The 27,467-nt window shown below is 34.3% G+C and overlaps 7 protein-coding genes and 1 pseudogene across 11 annotated transcripts; 3 read left to right on the top strand and 5 right to left on the bottom strand.

The window, feature by feature from the left end:
* Positions 1–3,192: 3,192 nt before the first annotated feature.
* Positions 3,193–6,487, top strand: LOC18992496 (beta-1,3-galactosyltransferase GALT1). Its single transcript, XM_006415900.2, has 7 exons — positions 3,193–3,343; positions 3,777–4,903; positions 4,985–5,266; positions 5,352–5,480; positions 5,568–5,747; positions 5,824–5,931; positions 6,018–6,487. Exons 2-7 carry the CDS (start codon positions 3,884–3,886, stop codon positions 6,231–6,233), a joined length of 1,935 nt encoding a protein of 644 aa, XP_006415963.1. The 5' UTR covers positions 3,193–3,343; positions 3,777–3,883; the 3' UTR covers positions 6,234–6,487.
* A 342-nt stretch (positions 6,488–6,829) lies between these two features.
* On the top strand, positions 6,830–7,791 carry LOC18992495 (E3 ubiquitin-protein ligase MPSR1). Its single transcript, XM_006415899.2, has one exon. It carries the CDS (start codon positions 6,928–6,930, stop codon positions 7,579–7,581), a length of 654 nt encoding a protein of 217 aa, XP_006415962.1. The 5' UTR covers positions 6,830–6,927; the 3' UTR covers positions 7,582–7,791.
* On the bottom strand, positions 7,659–10,066 carry LOC18992494 (myb family transcription factor PHL8). 3 transcript variants are annotated; one of them, XM_024152409.1, is made up of 7 exons: positions 9,912–10,066; positions 9,683–9,791; positions 9,486–9,562; positions 9,283–9,331; positions 9,034–9,133; positions 8,872–8,941; positions 7,659–8,781 (listed from the first exon to the last, which is right to left on the bottom strand). In XM_024152409.1, the coding sequence occupies exons 2-7, from the start codon at positions 9,786–9,788 to the stop codon at positions 8,242–8,244; spliced, it is 942 nt and encodes a 313-aa protein (XP_024008177.1). In that variant the 5' UTR covers positions 9,789–9,791; positions 9,912–10,066; the 3' UTR covers positions 7,659–8,241. The 3 variants fall into 3 exon arrangements, with proteins under 3 accessions (XP_024008177.1, XP_024008179.1, XP_024008178.1); XM_024152411.1 differs by having other exon boundaries at positions 9,298–9,331; positions 9,912–10,065; XM_024152410.1 differs by having other exon boundaries at positions 9,867–10,023.
* Positions 10,067–10,699: 633 nt separating this feature from the next.
* Positions 10,700–11,157, bottom strand: LOC18992493 (annotated as a pseudogene).
* Positions 11,158–13,274: 2,117 nt separating this feature from the next.
* LOC18992492 (S-protein homolog 5) lies at positions 13,275–13,840 on the bottom strand. The gene has a single exon (XM_006415896.2). It carries the CDS (start codon positions 13,794–13,796, stop codon positions 13,341–13,343), a length of 456 nt encoding a protein of 151 aa, XP_006415959.1. The 5' UTR covers positions 13,797–13,840; the 3' UTR covers positions 13,275–13,340.
* Positions 13,841–14,580: 740 nt separating this feature from the next.
* LOC18992491 (dof zinc finger protein DOF1.3) lies at positions 14,581–16,268 on the top strand. 3 transcript variants are annotated; one of them, XM_024151958.1, is made up of 3 exons: positions 14,629–14,798; positions 14,872–14,921; positions 15,091–16,268. In XM_024151958.1, the coding sequence occupies exon 3, from the start codon at positions 15,091–15,093 to the stop codon at positions 16,078–16,080; it is 990 nt and encodes a 329-aa protein (XP_024007726.1). In that variant the 5' UTR covers positions 14,629–14,798; positions 14,872–14,921; the 3' UTR covers positions 16,081–16,268. The 3 variants fall into 3 exon arrangements, with proteins under 3 accessions (XP_024007725.1, XP_006415958.1, XP_024007726.1); XM_024151957.1 differs by having other exon boundaries at positions 14,581–14,921; XM_006415895.2 differs by lacking the exon at positions 14,872–14,921 and having other exon boundaries at positions 14,581–14,798; positions 15,091–16,266.
* Positions 16,269–17,474: 1,206 nt separating this feature from the next.
* On the bottom strand, positions 17,475–18,897 carry LOC18992490 (transcription factor MYB117). Its single transcript, XM_006415894.2, has 3 exons — positions 18,503–18,897; positions 17,833–18,261; positions 17,475–17,722 (listed from the first exon to the last, which is right to left on the bottom strand). The coding sequence occupies exons 1-3, from the start codon at positions 18,885–18,887 to the stop codon at positions 17,475–17,477; spliced, it is 1,062 nt and encodes a 353-aa protein (XP_006415957.1). The 5' UTR covers positions 18,888–18,897.
* Positions 18,898–25,139: 6,242 nt separating this feature from the next.
* Positions 25,140–25,428, bottom strand: LOC112084004. Its single transcript, XM_024152247.1, is given in 3 exon segments — positions 25,140–25,237; positions 25,240–25,317; positions 25,419–25,428. Coding segments are annotated over 3 exon segments (186 nt in total).
* Between the last annotated feature and the right edge of the window lie 2,039 nt (positions 25,429–27,467).

Here is a 27,467-nt window from a genome sequence, read left to right as displayed (position 1 = left end):
TTGTTATTGCTTAGTCTTCACACATGTGACGTGTACCCCATTCGAAACCAGTGGAGCCTTTTGTTCTGCTCTTATCCACCGTGCATATAAATATGTGCAGCAGCCTTGAATGTTGATCTCCAACTACCGAAAGAGAATATGGTTTTATCTGTTAATTCTTTGTCGTAATTCATCTGATTTGGTTTGTTAGTATAAAGTAGATTAGATATGTAGTTTAGTTTACTTGTATATTACTCATTTGACCTCATTACCTTAGTTACAACGTTACATCTTAAAGGTAATATATATTTATGCTTAAATGTTACTTTTACATTGTTTTTAATTACTTTTTCTTGCATTCTGAAATTGAGTTTAAATTCTTCTTTTCCTGTCTGTAGTGGAATTTGAATGCCTTGCCATTTTAAATTATAACTAGTTAAATCCTTTTGTGATTTTGGTTTATCAACTATTTTTGGACGTCTGATTTCTTTTCCTCCAACCATGAAAAAGAGAAAAAAAAAACACTTCAAAGCAAAAAAGGCAACCAAATAAATCATCTATATGAGTGGTAATTATTAGTGCCGTCGTATCAACTCAAAAAAAAAAATGTTTAGTCATAATATATAATGTTTTTCTAACACCAGTCGTATGTAGGATCTAATTTGGTTTTTAAAAAATTAATAATAGATTTTTGTTAACTCTTTTGCCACGTACGTATAACTATAAATAGACCAATGTTTAACCTTATGAATTCGGCCCCCATGCCAAAGAATCAAAGATCATTGAAACTAAGTAATGAGCAAGAATCGAAAAGACGTGAGGAATTGTTTCAGTACTTTCGGGGCAGCTAGTTTGTAGAGCAATCAATTTACATTGACTAAATGTTTTGTTAGTCGTGTAAAATTTGAAAAGCTTGTGTTGAACATGTAAGGTTTTCTTAGCTTGATTTAAAGTGGCAGGAATGTGCTTGTTAATTTGTTAATCCTTGGTAGTGTATGTTTTTGAGATGATCAATAACATCCTTGGCATTTAAAACAGATTAGATAATTGTTGGGTTTCTTGAAGTGACCGTTTCTTTCATTTTTCTTCTTCTTTTAAAGCAGCAAGCTAGCTTTCTTGTGGTGCAGTTCTTTCGTGGAGTTCAATCTAGTATATACTAAAAAACTGATTTTTACACTTTTTCCATTTGGAAGGTGCTGCAGATTTTCATTCAAGTTGATTTAGTCATATATTTATTATTGATCTTTAAGAAAAGCTTAATATTATGAATGCACAACTTATGTACCTAAGCCCTAAATTTAACACAAATTCATGTATGGTTGTTTTTTAGTTTTATTTGAAATGAAAATTCTTTTGCTTGACAAGTTACTATTGAACTGTTTCATTTATCTTTTGAGATTGTTTTTTGTGTATATTTTCGTCTAGTCTGATCGTTTATTCTTCTTCGCAAGTCAATGTCGGTGCTGATGTGGCTGTACATAGTCGTACATAGTCGTACATTACTATATCATGCATGTAAAGCATTAACTGATATAACATTCTTAAAATTAAGAAAAAAAATTGATATAACATGCATGCATGTCTATTTTTTCTGTCTAATGCATCTATTAACTTTTGAAACAAAAGAGAGAAGTATTTTTTTCAATTTGTCTATAAAAATATTTAGAAAAGTGTTCACATATGCATGGTCCTATATAAGCCATTAGAAAATAGAAAAAGAAAAAAGAAACATCAATATAAAAAAAAAAGTAAAATAGAATTAAAACGAAAATATACTAAATCTTGTCTTGACAGGTTGAAAATCGTTGAATGAGTTCGTGAGTTTCTCCAAACACTTCAGTGGGTAATCATCATAGAAGTGCTCGGAGGAATTCTAGGAAACATCCGACCAAGAATTTTAATGTTTGTTTTTATATACATATATAAACATTATCATTGCATATACATATGAGTGTAAATATGATAATTGTGAGTTTTGTCTCACATATATCCTCATTTCCCTCACTCATATTATATATATATATATATATATATATATAATCTTAAGCTAAAAACAATAACGTTTCTGATATACTGCAGATAAACAAAGAATCTATCTCTGAGAATGAGATTCTTGAAGGTATAGTCTCTAGTTTGCGAGGTCTGAGAAGGCCTATGCATAGGTCAATATTGTTATATACTTTTTATTTTATATAATTTAGTAAAACTAAACAAATGATCAAAATATCATGACCAAATATTGTACAATTATTTTATTTTGTTTCTAGTCTTTTAAAACTTAAGGTTGTTTCCGCTGAGTATCTTTATTAGTTTAAACACGATACTGTCTTTGAATATCATGCTCTAAAAAAATCTTGTTAAAAATGGTTGCCCAAACAAAGTGGACCGTAAAGGTTAATCTCTTACAGAATATTTAATACTTTAATTTTAAATTTTTGAAATATCCATTTAAACATTTTAAGAAAGTTAAATGGTCCGCAAACAATTAGGCTAAAACATTTTTTTTGGACATGATGAGTAATCTTTAAGGAAAACTAAGATTGTGTGATTACAAAGTCATCATGAGTGTTGCTTTCAAACATAATGTGAATGAAACAAAAAAACCAACGTAAAGAGTCCAATCTCATATTATTTATTTTATTCTTCCAACCCTGAAAAGCAAACACTCTAAAGCAAAAAGTGGCAAACTATTACTTATAAGATATTATGACTGGTTTGTATGGTGGTACGTTACAAATGGGAAGCACCCTCATATCACACGCTATCACGACTTAGTAACTCTCTTAACCTTTTCTTTGACATCTTTTTTTTTTTTTTTCCTTTTGTAATAAAATGTAATTTTGTTTTATAGAATGTAATTTTGTACTAGTATGTGTTTAGTAAATTACTAAATTAGTCATACACTAATAGCACTAAACCAAAATGGCAAAAAAGGTTTTTAATACAGGTTTCTTTCTACTAAATGTAAATCAGTAAATGTAACTGGCTTTTTTCTTACCTGGTGAAATAGGGCCCAGTAACTATCCGGTAAGTCGGTAACTGCCTTTCTTTTACTTTTCTCGTGTCTTCTGCAGTTTTTCTCCTTTAATTAATTTTCACCATTTTCTTTTATGTTTTACAAGTTTAAAAAAGAAAATAAAACAATTTAAAAACAAAATAAAAGAATCAAGAGCTTGAAGAGAAACAGCTTCGCTTTCTCTTGCTGGTGGAATGTGCTTCGATAATACGACAAAGAGCATACTAGAAAAGCCTCAGAGATCTGAGCATCGTTTTTACTCGGAAAATCAATCTCTCCGTCACTACTTCGCGGCTTTTCGGTGTACCGGATTCTGATTCTGGAAGTGGCATTGCTTCCCGTTTACCTGTAAGCAGATTCATTTTTTGCTTTGAGTTTGATTCTCTGATTGTTGGAGTCGATTCTGTAAGTTCTTCTATGAAGTGAGATACTTCTGGGCACTATTGATTTGATGGTCTCTGCTGATTTCAAAATGCTTCCGTCGAGTTTCAATTTTCCCAGTAAGCAAAAAACGCTGACTGTGGAAATCTGATTTGTTTTCTCGGACTTTCTCGGCTTTTGATAGTTAAGTTCGATGTTGGCTCTTAGATTTTCCCGCATTTTCTTCTCCTGTTTTCTAGGCGGGTCGGATCTTGTTAGTATTTTGTATCCTGGATCTGTTGATTATTTAGTTAACTTCAAAGATTTTGAAATTGAATCGCCTGGTCCTGCGAAATTTCTATTCCTTGGCCATAATCATCATAAGTTTCAAAAAACCGTTTTTTTTTTCCGTGTGTTTCAGGGATTGATTGAAGTTGAGCATTAGCAACATTATCTCCTAATGATCTCGTCACCGAGCCTTGGAGTTTGTATATTTCTTACTACTGCTACTTGATTTTTGGGCTGAAAATGAAGAGATTTTGTGGAGGGCTTCTTGTTGCATCAATGTGTATGTTCTTGACGGTGTACAGATACGTCGACTTGAAAACTCCCATTGAAAAGCCTTACATCGCTGCTTCTGTTTTCACTCCTAACACCACCAACACCACTCTTCCTCTGGAATGGCTTCGAATCACACTCCCTGACTTCATGAAAGAAGCGAGGAACACTCAAGAAGCTATATCAGGTGATGATCTCTCCGTTGTCTCGGGTCTGTTTGTTGATCAGAATGTCTCCAAAGAAGAGAGAGTGCCTCTGCTTACCTGGAACCGTCTTGAAAGCCTGGTTGATAATGCACAGAACTTAGCTAATGGAGTGGACGCGATAACGGAAGCTAGCATCGTCTGGGAGAGCCTTGTGTCAGCTGTTGAAGCGCAGAAGATAGCTGATGCTAATGAAAACCAAACGAGGAAAGGGAAAGAGGAGCTTTGTCCTCAGTTTCTTAGCAAAATGAATGCTACTGAATCTGATGGAAGTAGTGTGAAGTTGAAAATTCCTTGCGGGCTAACTCAGGGTTCCTCCATCACAGTTATTGGCATCCCAGATGGTCTTGTTGGTAGCTTCCGGATTGATCTAACAGGACAACCGCTTCCAGGGGAGCCTGATCCGCCCATTATTGTACATTACAATGTTAGGCTTCTTGGCGACAAGTCGACTGAGGATCCTGTCATTGTCCAAAACAGCTGGACGGCTTCTCGTGATTGGGGCGCTGAGGAACGCTGTCCAAACGTTGATCCTGATTTGAATAAGAAAGTGGATGACTTGGATCAATGCGACAAGGTGGTGGGTAGAGAAGTAAACCGAACTTTTTCCACTAGCTTGCAGTCCAACACCTCAAGGGGGATTCCAGTGTCCAAGGAAGTATCTAAACATGAAAGATATTTTCCTTTTAAGCAGGGCTTCTTGTCCGTTGCCACACTTAGGGTGGGAACAGAAGGAATGCAGATGTCAGTTGATGGGAAACATATAACCTCCTTCGCTTTCCGCGATGTATTGTCATCACTCTTCTCGTAGCATTTTCTTCCATCAAATGTTTAGATACTTATGTGGGTTTCTTCATCTTTCGTTCAGACACTGGAGCCATGGCTTGTTAGTGAAGTACGGATTACGGGTGATTTGAAGTTAATATCCATTCTTGCTAGCGGTTTACCGACATCAGAAGAATCAGAGCATGTTGTTGATCTAGAGGCACTGAAGGCAGCTCCGCTTTCACCATTGAGGCCACTAGATCTTGTTATTGGCGTTTTCTCCACAGCAAACAACTTTAAAAGACGGATGGCTGTCAGAAGAACATGGATGCAATATGATGATGTGCGTTCTGGAAGAGTTGCAGTACGCTTTTTTGTTGGCCTTGTAAGCTTTCACTCTCTCTGAAAATATCAGCTATATGTTGAGATTTCTTAAATCTTAATCATGATTTTCTTTCTGGGTGATGCAGCACAAAAGTCCTATTGTTAACCTGGAACTCTGGAACGAGGCTCGGACTTATGGTGATGTTCAGCTAATGCCCTTTGTTGATTACTACAGTCTCATCAGTTGGAAAACACTGGCAATCTGCATCTTTGGGGTATTTATTGTCTTCGTCATGTCTTTTCTATCAACAACATTGAGTAGTCTATACTGTCTTCCCTCACTAACGACAACTCTTGAACAGACAGAGGTTGACTCAGCCAAGTTCGTCATGAAAACGGATGATGATGCCTTTGTTCGTGTTGATGAAGTACTACTTTCTTTATCAATGATCAACAACACTCGCGGGTTGATATATGGTCTGATCAATTCCGACTCTCAGCCAATTCGAAACCCTGAAAGCAAATGGTACATCAGTTATGAGGTACAACACAACCTGACATGGCCATGTAAATCCATTATTTCTGGACTTATTTAACGAAGTTTCTGCCATAAAACAGGAATGGCCAGAAGAGAAATATCCTCCATGGGCGCATGGTCCAGGCTACATTGTGTCCCGGGACATAGCAGAATCGGTTGGTAAGCTTTTCAAAGAAGGAAACCTAAAGGTACCACTCTTGTGTTAAGTACATTTAATCGCATTTCCGGATTCACATAGGAATGGATTGTGAAATAATGTTGAAACTGTAAATAGATGTTTAAGCTAGAAGACGTGGCGATGGGGATATGGATCGCTGACCTGAAGAAACATTCAGGACTCGAGCCTCATTACGAGAATGATGGAAGGATCATAAGTGATGGATGCAAAGACGGTTATGTGGTTGCTCATTACCAAAGTCCTGCCGAAATGACCTGCCTATGGCGTAAATACCAAGAAACCAAACGGTCTCTTTGCTGCCGCGGTTGGTAAAACTCAAAAACGTTAAACGCACTTTTTTTCCACCTTGCGTTTTGGTTCACGTCTGCGTCCACAGGTACAGAAAGAGAATGTGGTTTTATCTGTTAATTCTTTGTCGTAATTCATCTGATTTGGTTTGTTAGTATAAAGTAGATTAGGTATGTAGTTTAGAGCCATAGGAGCATATTATACTGTATATTTTAATAACTACATAGTATAATACTATAATTCAACTGTTATTGCTTAGTCTTCACACATGTGACGTGTACCCCATTCAAAGTGACATGTGTAACATCAAGTAAAGATTCGAAATCAGTGGAGCCTTTTGTCTGCTCTTATCCACCGTGCATATAAATATGTGCAGCAGCCTTGAATTCCAACTACCGAAAATGACCCTTCGCTGGCTTTAAGTATACTTTCCGGTATAAGGAGAATTGAGACAAATCATAACGTTCGGGTCTAAGCAAAAAGTCAAGAGGAAAATGTGACATAGGTATCTGCTAATGGATAAACATCTCGATAAGATCAATCATTGTCTTACAAGTTCCAACTTAAATTATCTAGGTCCCATTAATCAATTATTTTGAGAAAAACAAGAATGCCCGGTTAACAATTTCTAGATCTTTCCACAACTTTTCATTAGCAGCTCTTAAAATCGTTAAAAGCCATCTTACTCGATCGATTAGGAACTATTCTTTCGTTTCCGATGGCGACAGAACAAGAAGCTGAAGTTGAAACAGAGACTTCCTCTGTTTCGGGAAGATTTATGAGAAACAGAGATTTATTCCTTTTCTTGCCTTTTCTCTTAGGCTTCTCTGATCAAGAATCATCAGACGGAGACGATGCTGCTGTTTCGTCTCGTGAGAGAATCATTCTGGTCAACCCTTTTACTCAAGGAATGATCGTGCTCGAGGAGTCGTCGGGATTGAATCCTCTGCTTCGAGACTTACTTGAAACACGTGAAGAAGGTCAACCTCCAGCGTCCAAGGCTTCCATCGAAGCGATGCCGATCGTTGATGATATCGACGGCTGCGAAGGAGAGTGTGTGATCTGTTTAGAGGAATGGAAGACGGAGGAGACGGTGAAGGAGATGCCGTGTAAGCATCGGTTTCATGGAGGATGCATAGAGAAATGGTTAGGGTTTCATGGTTCGTGTCCTGTTTGTAGGTACGAGATGCCTGTTGATGGAGATGAGGTTGGGAAGAAGAGTAGTGATGGCAGAGAGATTTGGGTTAGGTTTAGTTTCGACGGTGGTCGGAGAGTTAGAGATTCTTCTGGTCATGACGGTGTAAACAGTGATGGTGATGGTAACATTGTTGGATCTGATGGCGCAAGAACTGTTGTTGAGTCTGAGGATTAGGGTTCAAGAAGAAGGGTTTTGTAGTAACTTGTGCTCTTTTTTTTTGTTGTTCTTGTTCTGGGGAAAGTTATGAGCTCTTTTTTTTCTTTTCCCATGAAAAGTTTGGGTTTTTAGTCTTTCCTTCTTTTTTTTCTTCGTCTTTTATCTATTTCGTTTCTTGAATTCATGTATTATAAAGTTGGGGATTTTCAAGAACTTTTTTTTTCCTTACTGCAATATTTCTTCTTTCCGGACAAATCCCATGAAATTCTAACCATTACTCGAAACTTTTATAATACATGAATTCAAGAAACAAAACAGAGATTAGAAAAACGGGACAGACCAAAAACCCAAACTTTTCATGGGAAAAGAGAGAGAACAAAAAAAACTCGAAACTTTCCCCAAAACAAGAAGAAAAAGGAACCAAAAATGGATAAAGAGGCACACGGTTTTACAAAATTCTTCTTCTGTAACCCTAATTCTGGGATTCAACAACAGGTCTTGTGCCACCAGATCAAACAATGTTACCATCACCAATTCACCATTACGGTGGAAACATCTTATATTCGCATTCTCACCCATAAACTCTACATATTTGTATACATGAACGGATAATCTACCCACGATATGCATTTAAACATCTTCTTATTAAAAGAAAAGGTTTCATAAACCCTCTTCCTATTAGTTGGACTTGGAATACGTTTCCACGTCCTTGAAACTATTCAAACTCAGTCCCAAGTCCTCACCGTCTTCACTTCCAGAGGCTCTCTTTCGAAGAGGTTGTTCCCCACAAAAGACATCGTTCCACCTTCTCTTCTTCCGCTCTATCACTTCCACTGGTTTGATCTCCATCAGTTGAAGCTCGTTCGATCTCCTAGTAACGCTCTGAAAATCGAATTCATTCTTGATATTTGAGCTCTCAGATGACGTCAATGATCTGTCAACTGAACTTCTACTCGGTTCAATTCCTCTGTTTTCTGATTTCTTGGACCTCAAGAAACGTTCTTCTTCCTCTATCTCTCCTCCTTCCTCATCTGCTTGCGTCAGTCCGGAAAAACAAGAACTGACACAGCTTCTATTCTCCATTGATGCTTCTCCATAAAGGTCGTCTATAACGAGATTCAAAGATTTGTAACCGGAGAGAGTTTCTTGCGCTTTCATAAACACTGATTGTAAATATTTCCTGTGTGTCTCAATCCTCACTTGTAACTGCCTCTGCACCTAAAACAAAAGCGGAAAATTTCAAGTTTCTAAATCAAGAAAGCTCTCATCGTGCACAATGTGATTCATTTATAGGCATAATGTTATTACTTCGAATTGTTCGTGAAGCTTCTTCTGGACTTCCAATTGTATTTCTATCGCCTCCTTGATTTGCAAGTTTCTGATGTTATGAAAACGAGGAAAATGATTTCGAGAAGGCTGAAATCTAGCTATGAAAACATAATAGTATTTTTCTTTTATGATGATCGTTACTTGCTAGGTTGGTCATCTTTTTCTTCGGTGACAATAATGTCTATTTGATCCCCAAAATCTTTTTGACTCTGACATTCTTGGGATTTTGCAGCTGAAGAAACTAACATAATCAACAACCAAGGATCAGATAAGATTAAACCTACTAACCAGATCAAAGATTAATTTTTCAGAGTCTCTAATCTTTGAACAACATTTATAAATCTACATATTAACAAATAAAACATCATCAGTAATCGAAGAATTTCTAACCATCTTGCTTCTTACCAACGAATCTGTCGCTTATCCCGAGCCGATATTTCTGTAAGTGTAAAAAGAAATACAACAAGAATTAGCCAATTTAGAGTTTGTAAATTGCAAGAAATTGAGTGTTTGTAAACCAAAATAAATAATAATAATTGGAATTCGAAGAAGTTTGTCATTTGACCCAAAAAAAAAGAAGTTTGTCAAAGGACCTGTAAATGACTCTTGAAATGGTACAAAGTAAGCTCAGGAATCTCCATAATCCCCATCAAACCCTTAGGCGTCGCCTCTAAAACCACACAGAACAAAACAAAAATGAAAAATCAATAAAGAAATGATTAAAGACCTAACCACACAAACTTGTTTCCTTGATAAGGATTCAAAAGGACAAAGAGAGTTGAAACAGAACTGTTTGGTCCGCCGAGTTGATTAACGGCGTCGATGAATCTGTGATGAAGCTCACAACTCCATCTCAATCTCGGCTTAGTGTCCCTTGCCTTGTGATCATTACCCATGTTCTGTAATTAATAACAATCAAGAATGGTTCAAGAAAAAACCAAAAAAAAAAAAAAACAAGAAAGGGTTTTGTTTACAAGATTATTGAGTTTGTTGGCACAGATATGGAGATTCTTTCTTACATGTGGAGTCTTTTCTTTCCTTCAAATTCTTTATAAATCTTCTTCTCACACCATATCTGGAAACATGAGTGGGGTTCTGTTGGAGAAGGGAATATATGCTCTCTTGACCTTTTCCTCTTTCTTTTTCTTTTATTTGTTTACCTTTTTTCGCATTTTATGTTTTAGTATTTGACTATTTGTTTGCCTTTCCTCGATTACCTCCGGATTTCACACCGCCTTTTTATATATAGTTTTTGGAATTTTTGTGTAACTTTTTCTTCTTTGACTTGAAGTGGTTAGACAGAATCTATGATGCAACGAGATCAGATAATAAACGTTTGTGTACTTATTAGGTTTTGGTCTTTTTAAACGATATCTATCCTAATGGACGCTTAGTTATCGTGTCTAACACTTCTTACAATCATCTCAAGGTCTCAACCAAATAATATATGGATACGATGTGAAAATGGGATACGGATTACACCAAACTGCTTATAGATCGGGTTCGACTATACCAGTCTCTTTGTTGGAATTTTTCATAATTTTTTTCTTTTTTCAATGGGCTAATAGTGGGGGTGTTTATCTATATATTATTTAAAATCTAGGCATTTATATGTAATTTTCCCTAGACTTGATTTCAGCATGTAATAGAACACCAACAAACAAACGTAATCAAAAGATTCGAAATTTCATGGTTAGAAGAAAAACATAATCTATTTTCACTACATAAGTAGCAGATATATAAATAACACAATAATAGCCACTCAATCTGCTTATTTTCTAAGGAAACGAGAAAAAGATGCAATATCTCAAGAATTCCAATCAAAACATATAGAAGCGCCTCCATCACGTTTAGCACGACAAGGGGCTGGTTCATAAATGTACCAAATACATTCTCTGCATACTCCAAATTCACTTTGTACACTGTCGTCTTATCGCACCTGAAAATATCAAACGTTACCTTGTTTCCGGGCCACTCGAAACTGCAAGTGTACGTCGTCGTTTTACGGAGGTTGACATGAAACTTGAAATCAAAGCTAGCTCCAGGTGCGATCTCTTTTACCCCCAGATCTTTCTCTTTGTTCGTGCAATGCGCGACCAACGTTGCATTTGTGGTTAATTTGTTAATAATCACGACATGTTTAGGTGCGAACGGTAATAGTCCATCGGTCGACGAATGATTTCCAAAAGATGACGATGGTTTGAGTATAAATAAATATGAGAATAGCACTGATTTGGTGAAATAGTTGTTTGTTGAGGAGGCCATTGATATTGGGATTAAAGAGTTTTTGCAATGATAATTTCTTCTTTATTTCGAAAGTTATATTTCTAGATGTATAACATTTTTTATATTGATATATATATATATATATTCTTGGTTAATTACTGTATACTATAAAAATCTAGCTTTAATATTCATTAATTAATGATTGTTTTAAAAGTAAATTGGTAAGATCTTTCAAATCTTCTTTTAAATATATTAAAATTTCGTCTATAATAACTTTACACACCAAGAAAAAAAAAAATCGTCTATAACTAACTATGTTTCTTGTCATTTAATAGTTTTTAGTTAGAAATGATTATCTTTTATTAAAGTTCATGATCTGCTGTCTTCCAATTTCTTACAATTTGTTAAATAGACAATTAATTTAGGAGAGAAACTGCCATAAAAGATCTTCTTCTTGTTGGATTATATATTTATATATTTGAAATTGAATACGGGACATTAAGAAAAATCTGTGCCGTAGAAGAAAAAGGTTTTAAATTTTAAATTAAAGTGGGAAGCAAGTAATTAACTTTCTTAGTTAATTTGTATTTTGGACATTGAGTCAAGATCTAATTGACTAGATACAAGAGAAGGATTCGTCTCCACAAGCAATTGATTCCTAAGAAATGACTAAAAGAAAGACAACCGAAAGAAGAGAGAGGAAGTGAAGAGGTGCTGACCAAGAATGATTCTTACTCTTTGGCGTTGCCCCTTTCCTATTTCCTCTTTCCTTTTATTTTTATTTTTTATTATTTTACAGTTTACGTAAGAGTATTTGACTATTTGTTTCCATTTCCTTGAATACCTCCGGATTTCACAACGCTTTTTATTTATTTATATTTATTTTGTTTACTTTTTGTTGGAATATTAATTTGTGTAACTTGTTCTTCTTTGACTTGAAGTGGTTAGACAGAATCTATGATGGAGCGACATCAAATCGTAAAGGTTATACGATTATTGGGTTATAGTCTTATCCTAATGGAAATTTATCGTGTATCACACTTCTTACAGCCATCTCTCAGCTCAATATTGTTTATGTGAATACCATGTGAGAATGAGCTACAATATATATGGATCTCACATGGAGTTTTAATTTATTTTTAAAGTTAAAATTTACCATTAAATTCTTATCTTAACAACGTTTACAGTTCCCTCTACTTGTACTTTGGAAGTTTAACTTAAGGAATTTGAACAGGAAAAAGAAAACGTTTACAGTTTAATCAATTCAATTTCCAATTATATGCTGACATCTTAAAGATTTTAATTTTGTTGATAAAGTATGAATCAGTTCCGGCAGGAATTAACTGCTTTTTATTTTTTATTGTTGTTTACCCTTTTTTATAGTATTATTGATAAACTTTAGAAAGAAGAAACACCCTCACCTTATTTTTTATAAAGCCGTCCAAGGCCACGCAAATAAAGTGAACCGATCTTATACCATACAACTGTTAAAGTAAAAGAACTTTAGTCTTATGAAATCCATTTACAAAAAAAAAAAAATTTAAAATATATGCATGGTCTATAAATGACCACAACGATGATCCAATGACATGAAAAGAGATACCCAAACACACTGCTAAAGTTTTATTCACTTTGCGAATTATCTCCAAGGTGATTTGGGCACTTTGTGCTGTATGTTTTCGAATTTTTTTTTTGCGTTAGAAATGAGATGATGAATATATGAAATAAAAGAAAAAAATTAGTGAGTTTGTTCCAAAAGCCTAATAATTACTAGATATATATATATATATATATATAACTGATATCTATTATTACATCAAAATTTTATTGCATGTGTTAGCAGTCGAAATCAATGGAAATGACTGCAGTTTGTCCATCAAAATTTAGTAATTAACCAGCACTTTTCATGATAGAAAAAAATCATATAGAAATGTGTCTACAAAATACGAAATATTCAGTTGGAAATTATACAGGGACTTTGTAGATCCACTACAAACATTATCAAAGTTTGTTATTTAGAGAAAACATGAACAAACAATATGAAATTTCATGGTTATAAGAAAACAATATAAGAACTATTATATAGAAGAGAAAAGTGACAAAAATGTAACAACAAATTCAAACAGTTAAAAAAGAAACGATTTCACATAAGCAAATATGTTTATTTATTTATATTCTAAAACAACAATATGATCAGAAAGATACAATAAATTTTGATATGATTAAGAAGCCCATGGAAAACAGAACGGAGCGCCTCCATCGCTTCTAACACGACATGGACCTGTCTCAGAAATATGCCAAACACATTCTCTGCATATTCCAATCTTACTTTTTGTACTATCGTCTCTATCTGCCCTAAAGATGTCGAACGTCTTAACATATTCGGCCCACGAGAAAGTGCAAGTATATTGCGTTGTTTTGCGTAGATTGACACGAAATGTGAAATCGAAACTTTCATCAACAAGGATCGCTTTAAACCCCAAATCTTTCTTTTTGTTCGTACAGTGCAAGACCAATCCTGCACGTGAGGTCAACTTGTTGATGATCACAACATGTTTAGGTGAGAACGGTAATTCTCCATCGGCAGAAGAAATGTGCCCGACTGATAACGAAGTTCTGAGGAGAATTATAAATGTTATTAGCACGAAAAAGAAGTGGTGCTTTGTTGAGGAAACCATGGATGTGTATTTGCTGTTTTGTAATATAATTTTGTTTTTAATGGAAGCTAGTAGTATTTATAAATTAAAAACATAATTACTATCCTTTGATTAGCCTTTTTTATTCTAGGAGGTGGGGAGGATATTAAATCTGTAGGTTATAACTTATAAAGATGTAACTAGAAGTAAACATGTCCATTAGTAATTACTAGCATACAAAAATAACATATCTCTTTAACGTTCTTTCATTAATCATGTAGGATTTCGTCTAACATAGTATTTTCTTTTTCTTTACATATTTTTATTGAATCTATTTTGTCACACCTATAGAATTTTTGTAATCTAATTGAATACCTTTAATTATTATAATAAAATAAATATCTGGCGTCTTCTAACTTCATATACTTTAGTGACGAGATATTAATATTTAATATTTTACGAGTCTAGTTGCACTTTTTTGTAAAATTAATGAATGCATTGTTTTGGGATACTCCTTGAGAACCAAGCATACTTCATTTTTAATAACCACAAATTTTGACGTGGCAAAATAAACAAAGGAAGGAAATAGTTTTAGTGCCACTGAAAGAGAAATAAAAAAAAAAGTCGTGAAAAAAGATTGCAAAAGGCCACTTTTATTGGAACAACATGTGGCTCTCTCATCTCTACAAGTCCCTTTCTCATGCTTATGTGTCATCTTCCCCACTTTCTCTCTCTGTGTGGCTCTGTGCAATCCATTAATTTCAGCCCCAGACTCTTATTATACATACTCTTGTCTCACTTCGTAGGTTTAAGAATAAAACACAACATCAAAATCTAGTATTTTCTCCTTCACTTTCTTCTTTCTTCTGTCCGCGGGTACTTCCAAAGATTGTCATGTCTGAACTTAGAGATACACCGGTAAAATTGTTTGGGTGGACAATTACATCTTCTTCGTCCTCTGTTCTTCCCGATTCTTTCGATCACGGCAAGGAGAATTCTTCCTCGTCCTCTTCTTCTTCTTCTCCGTCGCTTCGACTACACATGGTATGTTTCCGAGTTGAACAGCAAATACGTTTTTTCATCATCTTTTATATGCTAAGAAAATGTACTGTTAAAGATTCCTGTAGGGTTTTTGCGTTTGTTCATTCAGACAACCTATACAAAAGGGTATTCGTCTCAATTTGTTCTTCTTTGTTTATCGCTTTAAAAAAAGCATCCAAAAATTCATTAGAATTCACAGCAAAATGCTAAGTACTGAATCTTTTTATCTAGTCATTATCGGTTTGAAACTTTTTCATGATATTATATTCTAAGCCAAGTTTCTTCAAATTCTCAGATGAACAACCAATCTGAAACTAGTAACACCGAACAAGACTATTCAAGTGTTCAGATAACATCTGATCTTAACAAGGAAGCAAAAGAAACATCCGAGAACAGCGATGACCAACACAGCGAAATCACAACAAGTACTACATCGGAAGAGAAAACAATTGACTTGAAGAAACCAGACAAGATCCTTCCATGTCCGAGATGCAACAGCAAAGACACCAAATTCTGCTACTACAACAACTACAACGTTAATCAGCCGCGTCACTTTTGCAGAAACTGCCAGAGGTATTGGACTTCCGGTGGATCCATGAGGATCGTTCCTGTTGGCTCAGGCCGCCGCAAGAACAAAGGATGGGTTTCTACAGAACAGTACATGAACATCATCTCCGAGAATGCTAGTAATGACTATACTAACAATTACAATAGCTCCTCAACGAAGATTCTCAGCTTCGAGTCTTCAGAACCTTTTGTTACTGAGAACTCTAACCATCAATCAAGCCATGCGAAGGTAACCGCCGATTCTGTTTCTAAAGATTTCAACAACTTCCAAGGATTTCTTCCTCCGCAAGTAACATCCCCTGTTTCGCCTCCTTGGCCTTACCAATATTCTCCTAACCCTAGCTTCTACCAAATCCCCGTCTACTGGGGCTGCGCGGTACCATTCTGTTCTACTCTAGAGACTTCCACATGTCTAGGGAAAAGGACAAGGGACGAAACGTCATTCGAAACAGTTAGAGAGAGCAAAGATGCTTCTATAAGAGCAAGATTGGATTCACAGTCTCAAAGCATCAATAATGAAGCAAGTGTAGCTACGAAGAATCATGTCTGGTGTCCAGTACCGATGAAACGAGAGAAGACAGAACAATTCAGATTTTTCATTGATGGATCTGATCAAACAAAGAGCGTCAACAAGAAATTCGTCCCTCAAACGTATCTTAACCTGCAAGCAAACCCTGCAGCCATGGCAAGATCTATGAACTTTAGGGAGAGCATGTAATGTTATACATATACTCATATAGAATAGTTGTACGTGTGTTTATTTATGGATCGATATTTAGTGTATTGATTGTTACCTTGTAGAAGAGATAAAAAAAAAACATTGTAGATATTTTTGTTGAGTGGTGAAGCTGCAGAAAGATTTTTCTAAGATCTATCTTATTTATTTGCAACAATCACCAGTTTGTGCATTATTCTAACGGATGAATGTGTTGAAGTTATGATGTCTCTTCTTTAGTAAATGTGGCTCTAAGATATTGTTTATTCAATTATTTAATTTTGAGTAGTGTATAGATTCTTCTGAAGAAGGAAAAAAGAAAAGATGAGTAAGGATTGTTATGTTAACGAAAAAAGCAGAGGAACTTAACTTTCAGTCCTTGGTTATAGAATCCATCTAGTTGTCACAAAAAAAGCTAAAGGAGGAGCATTAAGTCTCCTTCTTCTAAAAGATAAAGAAAATACACTTTATAAATCATTTTCTTTTCTCCATTATATACTTTCCTAACTTTCAGTCCATGCAAACATTCCACCTTTCGTTATCAAAGAGAAAAAAATCTGTCAATTTTTATGAGGAAACACTTTGGTATATATGCATGCCTTTTTCTTCCTTTAGTTTACTAATAAGCTATCCCCCATTAAAATCAAAAAGAAAATATGAGTTTTTGACATTTAAAAACAAAACAAAAGAACTACATTTACTGATATGATAAAATAATCAATATTCAAAACCAAAACTAATTTTACTCCAAAAAACTGCAAGTATTCTTTTTTTTTTTTGTTTATCTACAACATGAAAAAAAATTATATAAGAATAAGAAAAGGGGCATGTGGGTCCGCGTGACATGAGAGAGACACAAAGGTAAGAAGGTTGAAGAGTAGGAAAAACGGTTTGAAGGGAAGAAACAAATGCAATGTGTGTGTGAGATTTGGTGAGCATGTTTCATGTTTGGCCTTTCTGTTGCACAATCTCTGCCTCAATCTTTGGCACTTCCTCATCTCTTATTTACGCATCTTCTTCTGTTTCTCCAAACCCATTACAACTACACTCTTTTAGTTTAATTTCACATCTCTAACCCGTTGTTTTTCTCATCACATCACATCTTTAGCATATTTCACGTCTCTTCGTCCCAAAAACAAATTACCTTTTGTTAAACCAATCTCCTTAATCAGTTGAAAATTTTATCAAAGAGTTACTAATACCGAGAGTTTATCAAATTTTACACTAAACAGCCAACAACAACAGTCTAGAATTTACTAATTAACGCAAACACAAGGGCAAGGACTTGGATCTTGGATTGTTTGCTTTCTAGCTAGTAAAGCTAACTTCTTGCTATTGTTTTGTAACCATATTAATCACTGTCATTAACTCATTATAACACAAATTTTGTTCAAGACTCATGTCGTACCCAAGCCAAGAAAATCAAAAAAATGTGGTTGCTGTTTAGCCTTCTCAACCACCTCCTCGTCTACCACTTCCATTCCGATCCAACTCATTGGCTCATTTGGCATTCGTGTTTCTTGGCTCGAAGAGTCAATGTACGGAAAATTGTATAACTCTTCTGACGTGGCACCAACATTATCGCCGACCATCATTTGGTTGCCAAACATTCTCACAACCATCGGAGTCTCATTGCTCTCATAACCTGAACGATGTCGATACATCAAAAACAAAAACCACAAAAAGGGTCAAAATATGCAAAGGGAGAAAAAAAATGGAATAAACAAATGGGAGAAAAGAAGAGCAATAGAGCACCTTGAAAGCAATGGAAAGGCAACACAAGCTGGTTATGGTCAGTCGTGATAGACGCATTATTAACCAGGTGATGAGTCAGATTTAACTCGTGGAAAGGCTGAGTGAAGAAATGATTAGTGGAGATAAAAGAGTGGTAATTAGGGTTAGGGTTAGGATGATTAGGAAGATGGGGTTTAAGTGGATTATTAATCATAAGCTTCCTCCTGCGGTAAGCAGAGGAGTGTTCTCTATACTTACGAGCCATGATAACATGCCAATGGTTCTTGACAGAATTATCAGTCCTACCAGGAAAAAGCCTCGCAATCATTGCCCATTTGTTACCATAAAGCCTATGTGCTTGCATTAACCTCTCTTCTTCTTCCTCCGTGAAAGCTCTTCTATTTATCCTCGGGTCCAATTGGTTAAACCACCGTAGTCTACAGCTCTTCCCTTTAATCCAAAAATCAAATCAACTCAGTTAGTAAAAGATCACATCTTTGACTTCCTCTTTATTAACCAGATTGGACCTAGAAGACCCATAAAAAGAAAATCTTTAAAAATATTTGATTTTATCACCAGATCTTAATAAATCTCACATCTTTGACTGGACTAGATATGGATAAAAAAACACAGTGGTTTTAATAAAATTTTGAAAATCCATTAAAAAAAAAAGATTTGATTTAATAATTACCGGATCTTCCTTGGAGCTTTTCAGCTATGAGGTTCCAGTTTTGTGGACCGTAAATGGCGACAAGCTCTTTGAGTTTAACATCTTCAGCTGGTCTCCAGTGTCCTCTCCCCAAGCTCGACGGTTTTGAAGACGACGAAGACCAAGACTGTCCACTGTCTGTTGTCTCCTTCTTACCACTCTCGCTGTTACTATAATTAGGGTTATGATTATTGCTCTCTTCTTCGTTATCTCCAGGGGGACTCTTCAAGATTTCAAAATCATGACTTATATTGCAGTGACGACGATGCTGAATGTTAATGTCGGTGAAAGGGAAGTCCCAAGAAGAAGCTTCTCTCCTCGCGGCGGCGATCTCATCCATCCACCGTTGATTTTCCGACATAAACATTGAGTTTCGTCTGTTCGAAAGATGAAGAAGGGAGAAGAGAAGTGTATTTAAGATTTGAGAGAGATGTCACGTCAGCTTTTTAGACTTTACCCATCAGATTCAGAGGAGGAGAAAGACTATGCGCATTTGCGTATTATATATACACGTACGTAAAAGTGTGTCATAAATATTAATTTTTAAAAAATATATAAAATAAAATATCTCTTTATATAAGATATAATATGGTGTGTGTTACGTATGGCTTTAGGTATGTGCGTGTATGTACATGTCGCGACCGTGTTTTCTGACGACTGTTAAAAAGGGTTATGGACCGTTGTCACGGACTGATTCAAAAGCCATAGTTATTTGCATTTATACATTATATATATATGTGATACTACTGTAATAAGTCTGTACATATGTATTATCGACATTCGTTTTTGCTGTGGACTGTTATACAAATTTGTTCAGGTGTACCTACACTTATAGAAGGTCCAAAGTTTTCTATAACAAATCAATATATAAGTTTCACATAATTAAAAACTGTAACAATTAAATTGTATTACACCGCGTCACGGCCATATATCTACAATAATTAAGATGTACTTGTAATTTATCTGTTCAAAATTTTATATATTATTAAGGGTATATGAAGAAGAGACAAATTAGTGTATATCTATATGGTATTTATAAAATATGAAACCAATCTGGTGATTGTCTTTACCCAAAAAAAAAAATCAATCTTTAAAAATACTTATGTATTATAATATGAAACGAATGCGGTGATTATCGATCGACCACAACAAAATGTAGACTAAATCCAAACGATCATACCGTTATTAAGTCAACTTAATCATCTATCAATCAATGCATGTTTATAGGTGCAAAATGAAAAAGGACAAACAAAAAAAGCTAATGATATGAAAGAAAAAAAAGCTGAAGCAGAACGAACTACCCAAAAAAGGATGAAGGCAGAAGAGAGAGTTTAACATTGGGGTATGAGTCGTGTCTCTTCTAAACACAACCAATTCTCGGACACTTATTCTTCATTTCATTTTCCTTAAACGCTACCCTTTTCTCTCTTAATCTCTCCATTTGTCTCTCTTTCCTTTTTTTTACTACCATTTTTTTCCTGTGAGGCCCTCTCTTTCTCTTACAAAACCTCCATCTTTTTGTTCAGTTTGTATATTTTTTTTCTAACTTATCGCTTAAATATGCCTCTTTTCTCCATGTCAGGTGTACCATATAATCCTGATTACTCATATAATTTTTTTTTTCTATTGTATTTGTTTTAGCAGTCTCATTAAATTAACCAGATACACTACAAATATATAGATTTAATTGGTTTTAAATACAGTGGTATGGGGTTCTTCCCTAAATCTGATCATAGTACTAACTAACAGTCTAGCTAAATCCTAAAAGCAGGGAAGATAAGATTGTGAAAGCGTAATAAAGTTTATTTTAATAGAGTTTAAGCTTATTGTAGAAACTCTCAACCCTAGATTATAAGTTATAAGTTATAATTTATAACTTATAACCAAAATTAAATCAAAAGGAACTCTCAACCCTAGAAATATCCCACACTATTTGCAATGAGCATGAACAGTGTAAAAAGTAAATGAAGAATCTGTTAAGACATTTTCAAATTTGACTAGAAACCACAATTGGCAGACGTAACCATTAAATATTAGTATCAGATTCAAAAGGGTAGCAGAGCAGTACGATCCTCTGCCCAAAGATTAACCGAACGCACTTTGTACTCTCTTCTCTCTTTTTTTTTTAAAAAAAAAAAAAGAAAAAATCGGTCAATCACTTTGAAATACTTGTTTGTATTGTATATATGAAATATTCAATTTTCTGAAACCGAAGTTATGCAGCTTTATTTAATATATATTTGGCAGAACCAGCACTTATTAATATGGGTGAATTAGTTGAATAACAGCTTTGTTAGATTCTTAATTTGCATCACCAATGATGTTATCCTTGCCAATTTCTCTATAAAGTTGGAAGTTTATTTTTTGTTCTTTACCATTTATTTATTTAAAAATTATATTGTGTAATAAAATATGGGAACCACACTTAGATGTTTTTTTTTTTGGGTAAAAAGACTTTTTGGATACAACTGACAAGAGCCACTAGCCAGTGTGGAGACTTCCGGAGTTGCTTCTTCTTTTGTTTTGTGCGAATCCATCTTTGTTACCTTGTTTACAATATATGGCTAGATTTTTGATTCATTCGTGTCAATTTCAAATTAGAAAATCATTTAAAAAAATTTGAACGTTTATGGACTCTTACATAAATATGTCAAATATAAACTTTTTTGGGTCAAATGTTACATAATCTTTCAAAAATGTTAAGATAACTTGGAGGATAAAGAACGATTTGATGTTACCGCTTGACTCTCTTTTTTGCAACTGTTGGCACTTGACTATGGCTTGTTTTATCTAGTGAACCAGCAACTTCATTAACTCTCCAAAGAGATTTATTTGAAAATGATCCCCGAGAATATGTTCGTCCATAGTTTAAGACCTTCATTATATTTATTTATTTAAAAAAAAACAAAAAAAGACCTTCATTATTTTTGCAATATAGTTTTTTTGCCATCTCCTTCCATTACTAGCAATCTAAAGCCATCAAAAATATATACATGAGATCTTGTAAACTACACGTCATCGGAAAGTATCAAATGCTAACATACATTTGCACTCGAATTATAGCAGTCAATGCAATTAAACAGCAGACTGAAAATTAAATTCCGTTTCAATTTAAAGAAGTATTGCTAGTAGCGTTGGCCTAAAATAAATATATTGGTGAATGGCTAATGAAAGGTGGAAATGGTGAACACGTGCACATTAAGAGTAACATAGGATCCAATTCAATTCAAAGGAGAAGTCCTTTCTCTTCAACTGTGATGCGTCCCCATGGCCCGATTTTGGCGTGTGATGTCGCATAAACATCACGTGTATTCTCCTTGTTGTACAATACACACGCACGACCACAATAATTTTACCGAACAATCCCAAATACTTTGGGAATATGCTTGCTTTGGTTTCGGTTTAGAGCAAAAGGAGAAAAAGAGAAGACTATAGACCAGAAAAAATTGAACTAATTTGGGCTCTTTTTTATGTTTAAGTTGGAGACGTGAGTCCTATTATATAACTCAAAACTATCAAATATTATTTTTAATAAAATTAATGTAACTGAAAATAAAGACAATTATCTTCCCTTATGTACGGTAAAGCGAAATTTTAAGTTATAGTAATTAACAAAATTTATGTTCATCAATTCGGAGTTTGACCAAAAAAAAATATGTTCATCAATTCTGTTAAATTAGGTCTGGTTTGGTTTGGGTGTAGGGAGAGTTTGGTAATTAATGCAACATGGCGTGGATTTGGTAATTAAAGGAGGAGAAACTTGTGAGGAAACATATATTCCCTCTAGATTTATTTAGTTGTCGTTTTAAGGTTATGCACACAGATTAAGAAAATATTAATTGTATTAGTTTTTCAATATAAAAACATCATTAATTATTTATTTAAACACAATTTAACTAATAATAAAACAAATTGCATAATAAAAATAATTATAAAAATTAAAAAACTAATAAATGTTACATTAAAAACTGAAAACGACAATTAATTTAAAACAAACAAAATTCTCTAAAACGACAACTAATAAAAAATGGAGGGAGTATATATATATATATATTTTTTTTTGAACAACAGTGAGGAAACATATATAAACAAGAAAGTGAGAGTAATGAAAGGAAGTGGAGAGACAGAGAGGATAAATGGTGGGAACAGATCACGAAGACACACACAAACTCATACTGTTTTTGGAGTTTCCAAAAAGAGATGACGTGAAAGGTAACCAAACAGTAAAGTCTATCTCTCTCAATTTTCAAAGATGAATGAATCAATGACCCATGACCCATCTAATCTCATAGCCCCTTTGCCCCTATGATCTCTCTATATCAACCTATTTTCACATCCACCAATAAAGCTTATCTTAAATTCTACCCTCTTTCTTAACATCATTCGTATTTTTGGTTACAAGCACACTACTTCTTTGTTTCCATAACCGGACTTAGTTCTACATAAATCTTAACTCAACCGCTCCTTTCAACTAGTCAGGGGAAGGGGATTTGATGTGGTATTAATGTATTATGCTTTCTATATATATATATATATGATTTCCCCAACCAAATATTTGGTTACTCTTATCACAAAAATATCGTCCGACTTTAGCTTGTGTTTTACATGTTGTAAGAAAAACAGAAGCTGTGACTATTAAATATTTTGGTCAACAGTCGGTTTTAAACAATTTTATATGACGGTGGGGTACGACCCGACCTGAGCTCATGCCTATAAAATAAGGCTCTGTTGAACTTGGTACGAAAATTTACTGTCTATATATATAAAAAATTATATGGAAGGACAATAATGAAGGAAGAATTGAGGTTTAATAAAATAATAATTTATGTATATTAGTAAAATATAAAAAACGAAGAAATGTGACAAGTAGTGGGGCGTAAGGGAGCAGCAGAAGACAAAGGCTAATCCATGAGATTCTGTTAGGTGTGTCCCCTTGACAGAACCATATTTTGAATCCTTTCTTTGATCTAAAAATCATAACCCTACCAATTAGTCAATTACATACGACAACCAGCTCATGGGTTCATCTAAATGTATATGTCTTGTACTCGATCGATGACTAGATCAGTTAATTGCATGAAAAAAATGTTGTTTTCCAGCCCACATCCATCTACTTCTCTACAGGGCAACCACCAGTTTAGAAGAAATATTCTCTAATGACATTCTATTTTGGACTCCAAAATATAGTTATAAACAATATAGACTAATGGTACCTAACAAGAAAAACAAAAATATATAGACTAATGTTCACTACTTTGATTTACTATATGATTAATTCATTATAATTAATATTCATTAGGTGTTGTAATTAAAACTCTATCTCATGCAATACTCTAATATCTTATTTGTCTCTTTACGCCTCTAACATTTTATATATAGATAATGGTAACACAATCAGGCGGTTGAAGGCTTAACCATTTTATTGGCTATTAATCGAACGGACTATTATTTCTAACCGCTAAACAATCTTTACTAAACCATTAAACCCTTGAACATGGTTACACAAATCACAATGCAATCTAGCACGTAAGATCTCTTTCGTTTTGGCAGGTGGCAGAGGCAGGGAGGATTTGAAAAGGCCTACAAATATCTTACAGACAAGTCTCATATTTTTGCATACATAATAGTGATGGTCAATTGGTGATGCCGTATGGGGGATTAAGGCTGCGTCTTAACCGAAGTCCGTTAAGAGTGTCGCAATGAAAGGAATTACGAAAAGGACAAAAAAAATACTCTTTACATGATAATATTTGTTAATTCTTTGGAAAGTAATATGGGTATAAGTATGGGTAAGATGTCAGAAACCTAATGCAAAGACCCACTTCTTATTGTTTCAAGGACACTTACCTGCCCCCACCCTCACATGTTTTAATGCTCCCTTCTTCCTTCCATATCTGTTCAACGGAAGGAAACATAATCTAACACGACTTGGCTAACGCTCACATTATTATATGCCTGTAATAAATAACTCAACGTCCATACCAATCTAATCTAACCAACAAACAATACTATAATACATACATATGCGCAAAGCAGCCCTTGCGTCCAATCAAAGAAAAATTGGATTTGGAACCATAACATTATGTAGGGTCAAATTGTCTAACGACTTTTTTAGTTTGATTAGTGAATTTTTGCACAAGTGAGAGCGTTTGTGCCATTCTGAGTCTTTTTGTTTTAGTCAAATCTTGATTAATTAATATAGAGCCACAAATACGATGTGTATGGTTCTCCAAATATATACGTAAACATTCATTTGTGGTCTTTAACCAAAGATATCTCTGTATGTAATGATAAGTGATCACGCATTGCTTTATTTCACTCTGAACAATAAATCTACCGGCAACAACATTGTTTGAACGTTTCACGTTTAAGTGCGAAGCTTGTTGTATGCGTTTTTCCCCTACTACGTACGGGGCCCCACCATGATATAAAGTCCATAACAAACATGTAAAAGTGCATACATATGAGATATTTACTCTAAAAACCAAAATAAGAAACAAAGCAATTGGAGGAGGTCACTTTAAGTAAGAATCTAAAAAAGTGAAAGAAATGGAGACAAAACAATAGTTGCGGAGAGAGAGTAGTAGACTAGTAGTAACTTGGTGATGTGAGTTACAGCTCAGCAAGTATAACGCTCGCAATAAGCAAGCTGAAACTTAGCAGCTAAATTTGCAGATCCAAATCGAGAGGCAATATAGGCAAAGGAGAGGTCTAGGTGTAGCTAACCTGACTTTCTGATGGATCCAGAGGGTATGGATTGATTCAGTATATTTGAAGGACAGGTGATGCTACAGCATCTATGACATAAGAGTTTCAAACAGTAAATCCCATCAGATCTTAGTCATGGAATCAAGACTAATTCAATGCCCCTTTTCGCAAAATCCAATAATTAATGCACCAATGCTCATGATGGACCTAAATAACATACTATTTAAATAGATATAAATAAACAAGACTAAATAACCTATTTAAATAGGTATAAATAAACAAGACAGAAGTAATGTTCAAAATTCGAAGTCAAAGTCATACTCAGATATGTCCAAGTGGTAAAAGCGACTAGATGTGACGAGTTTGGTAAACTATTATTATTGATAGGGTTTAATTGATGATCATCTTCATTAGATCCCAATATGATATTGGCAATATCCATGAAAAAAAAACTATTATAAGAAAAAAAGCAATAATGCAAATTTTGAATATTCATAATCTAGACATGGACTTAACAATGTGAATATTCGATTCACAAATTCAAAAACAAACTCTCAGCATTTTTTGTATTATACACAAAAATGTAAGAACAATGATTTTGACGTACATGTCTGAGACATTCATCCCTTCAGGAAATTTTCATTGTTTTCACAACACTATTAGGTTTTTTATTGGATACAGAAAAAAAACAATCACAAAACTATTCGCTTATGGTGCATACTGTACTACACTATTCGTGACTTCTATATTATATCAACTCATTTATATTATTTTTTAAAAAATATATGGTTTCATTGTATCGGGAAGCTGCACAATCAAAAGACTATTCGTAACTGTTCATGGCAAACACTTACATAATAACTCCTCTATTGAGAAAATCTAGATATCCCACTCCAAGCTTTTAACCTCTTGATCTCGTTATCAATATTGATTCATCATTTTACTTGTTATAAAATGATTTTCTTAATCAATTATACCGTGTACCTAGTTCAACCAGCCAATATACATAAGCACATGTATTCTTTAAACATGAGATAAATTATGAATCAAACCAAATCTTTCTATCTACGAAGAAAAATCACATGTTGTATTCTAAACATACAACCTTAATTTCTGGAAGGCACTGAATATGACTATTGAAGATGATAAATGTAACGAAAAAAAAAGACGAAGAAAGGAGGTCCAGGGACAATGTATTGTTGTTGTGTTGTATCTTCTTATCATTGAGCTTTGGCCCAACTAAGTCTTGGGTCTTCGCTCAATTACGGGTTTCCAAAACTGTGACTCGTGATGGATCTTTCCTAACCGAACAAAACCAAACCAAACTGAACCAACCCAAACTGAAATCAAATCTAGGTTTACGTTTGACTTTTTACCGAAACAAACCCAACAGTACAAGCAATCACATAAAAAAATTCTATTACACCTAAAGGCTAAAACTAAATCGAAATCCTAAAAGTCGAATTGCTAAACCATACTGGTAATGTCGAAGGACTACGTCAGAACATTATTCAATCTGTTTCTTATTTTTAGTGGGAGTAAATTTAGTTATTTCGAATATATATATATATATATATATCTATTTCGGTAATCAAACATTTGCAAGTACAACACTTGAAAAATGTGATGAAAACAGTTTTCCAAAATAACAGCGAAACATGCTTGCATGGTTAACTAATCTCCAGGAACGTGATATAATGTCTCTCAAGGTAATCCTGGACGTTCAAATAAACAATTCGCCCATTTTCTTTAATAAGATAGTGTTTTAAAGAAATATATAGTAAATTATGTTTAGAATTAATCTAGTTGCTAATTTCCACTTGATATCAGTTTAGCGGAAGAACTGATATGTGTTCTCTTTAAACAGCGTTGTTAGAGGAAAGACTAGTGAATGCAATCTAAAAGCTTTTTTTTTTTTTGAAAAAAAGGTTTGAATGTTTTAAATGTGCCCTAAATGTTTAGATTTTATGAGAAATTTCTGATTCGGTTGCCTACCAGATCGTCAACGTGTCGGAGTTTCTTTGGTGTTAAATGCATCTAATCTGCACTTGAAGGTGTAGTGTTTCGCTTTGGAGATATAGCCAATCTCGAAAATGTTTATTTAGCCAACCATTGAAATAATAATAATGTCAACAACTCACAATTTATGATGGGCTTTAAATTGGCTCATATATCTTCTTCTAAAAATATAAAAAGAGCCGGTGCTGAATATGTCGCTTCACATGAGAGTCACGTTGAA

The sequence above is a fragment of the Eutrema salsugineum genome, unplaced genomic scaffold (assembly GCF_000478725.1).
Source record: "Eutrema salsugineum unplaced genomic scaffold, Eutsalg1_0 scaffold_5, whole genome shotgun sequence".
Lineage (NCBI taxonomy): Eukaryota > Viridiplantae > Streptophyta > Magnoliopsida > Brassicales > Brassicaceae > Eutrema > Eutrema salsugineum.
This window is presented reverse-complemented; position numbering and strand designations above follow the sequence as displayed.

What these genes read in the sequence shown, in the direction of transcription:
- LOC18992494 (XM_024152409.1), bottom strand. Translation starts at nt 9,788, where the DNA reads ATGGGTAATGATCACAAGGCAAGGGACACTAAGCCGAGATTGAGATGG. An exon ending in ATTTCAAGAGTCATTTACAG is followed by an intron (nt 9,332 to 9,485) that starts GTCCTTTGACAA and finishes TTACACTTACAG; the next exon opens with AAATATCGGCTCGGGATAAG. An exon ending in CGTTGGTAAGAAGCAAGATG is followed by an intron (nt 9,134 to 9,282) that starts GTTAGAAATTCT and finishes TGATTATGTTAG; the next exon opens with TTTCTTCAGCTGCAAAATCC.
- LOC18992490 (XM_006415894.2), bottom strand. Translation starts at nt 18,887, where the DNA reads ATGTTTATGTCGGAAAATCAACGGTGGATGGATGAGATCGCCGCCGCG. An exon ending in AAAGCTCCAAGGAAGATCCG is followed by an intron (nt 18,262 to 18,502) that starts GTAATTATTAAA and finishes TTTGGATTAAAG; the next exon opens with GGAAGAGCTGTAGACTACGG. An exon ending in GCCTTTCCATTGCTTTCAAG is followed by an intron (nt 17,723 to 17,832) that starts GTGCTCTATTGC and finishes GACATCGTTCAG; the next exon opens with GTTATGAGAGCAATGAGACT.
- LOC18992492 (XM_006415896.2), bottom strand. Translation starts at nt 13,796, where the DNA reads ATGGTTTCCTCAACAAAGCACCACTTCTTTTTCGTGCTAATAACATTT.
- LOC18992495 (XM_006415899.2), top strand. Translation starts at nt 6,928, where the DNA reads ATGGCGACAGAACAAGAAGCTGAAGTTGAAACAGAGACTTCCTCTGTT.
- LOC18992491 (XM_024151957.1), top strand. Translation starts at nt 14,649, where the DNA reads ATGTCTGAACTTAGAGATACACCGGTAAAATTGTTTGGGTGGACAATT. An exon ending in CAGACAACCTATACAAAAGG is followed by an intron (nt 14,922 to 15,090) that starts GTATTCGTCTCA and finishes TCAAATTCTCAG; the next exon opens with ATGAACAACCAATCTGAAAC.
- LOC18992496 (XM_006415900.2), top strand. Translation starts at nt 3,884, where the DNA reads ATGAAGAGATTTTGTGGAGGGCTTCTTGTTGCATCAATGTGTATGTTC. An exon ending in CCTCCTTCGCTTTCCGCGAT is followed by an intron (nt 4,904 to 4,984) that starts GTATTGTCATCA and finishes TCTTTCGTTCAG; the next exon opens with ACACTGGAGCCATGGCTTGT. An exon ending in TGGCAATCTGCATCTTTGGG is followed by an intron (nt 5,481 to 5,567) that starts GTATTTATTGTC and finishes ACTCTTGAACAG; the next exon opens with ACAGAGGTTGACTCAGCCAA.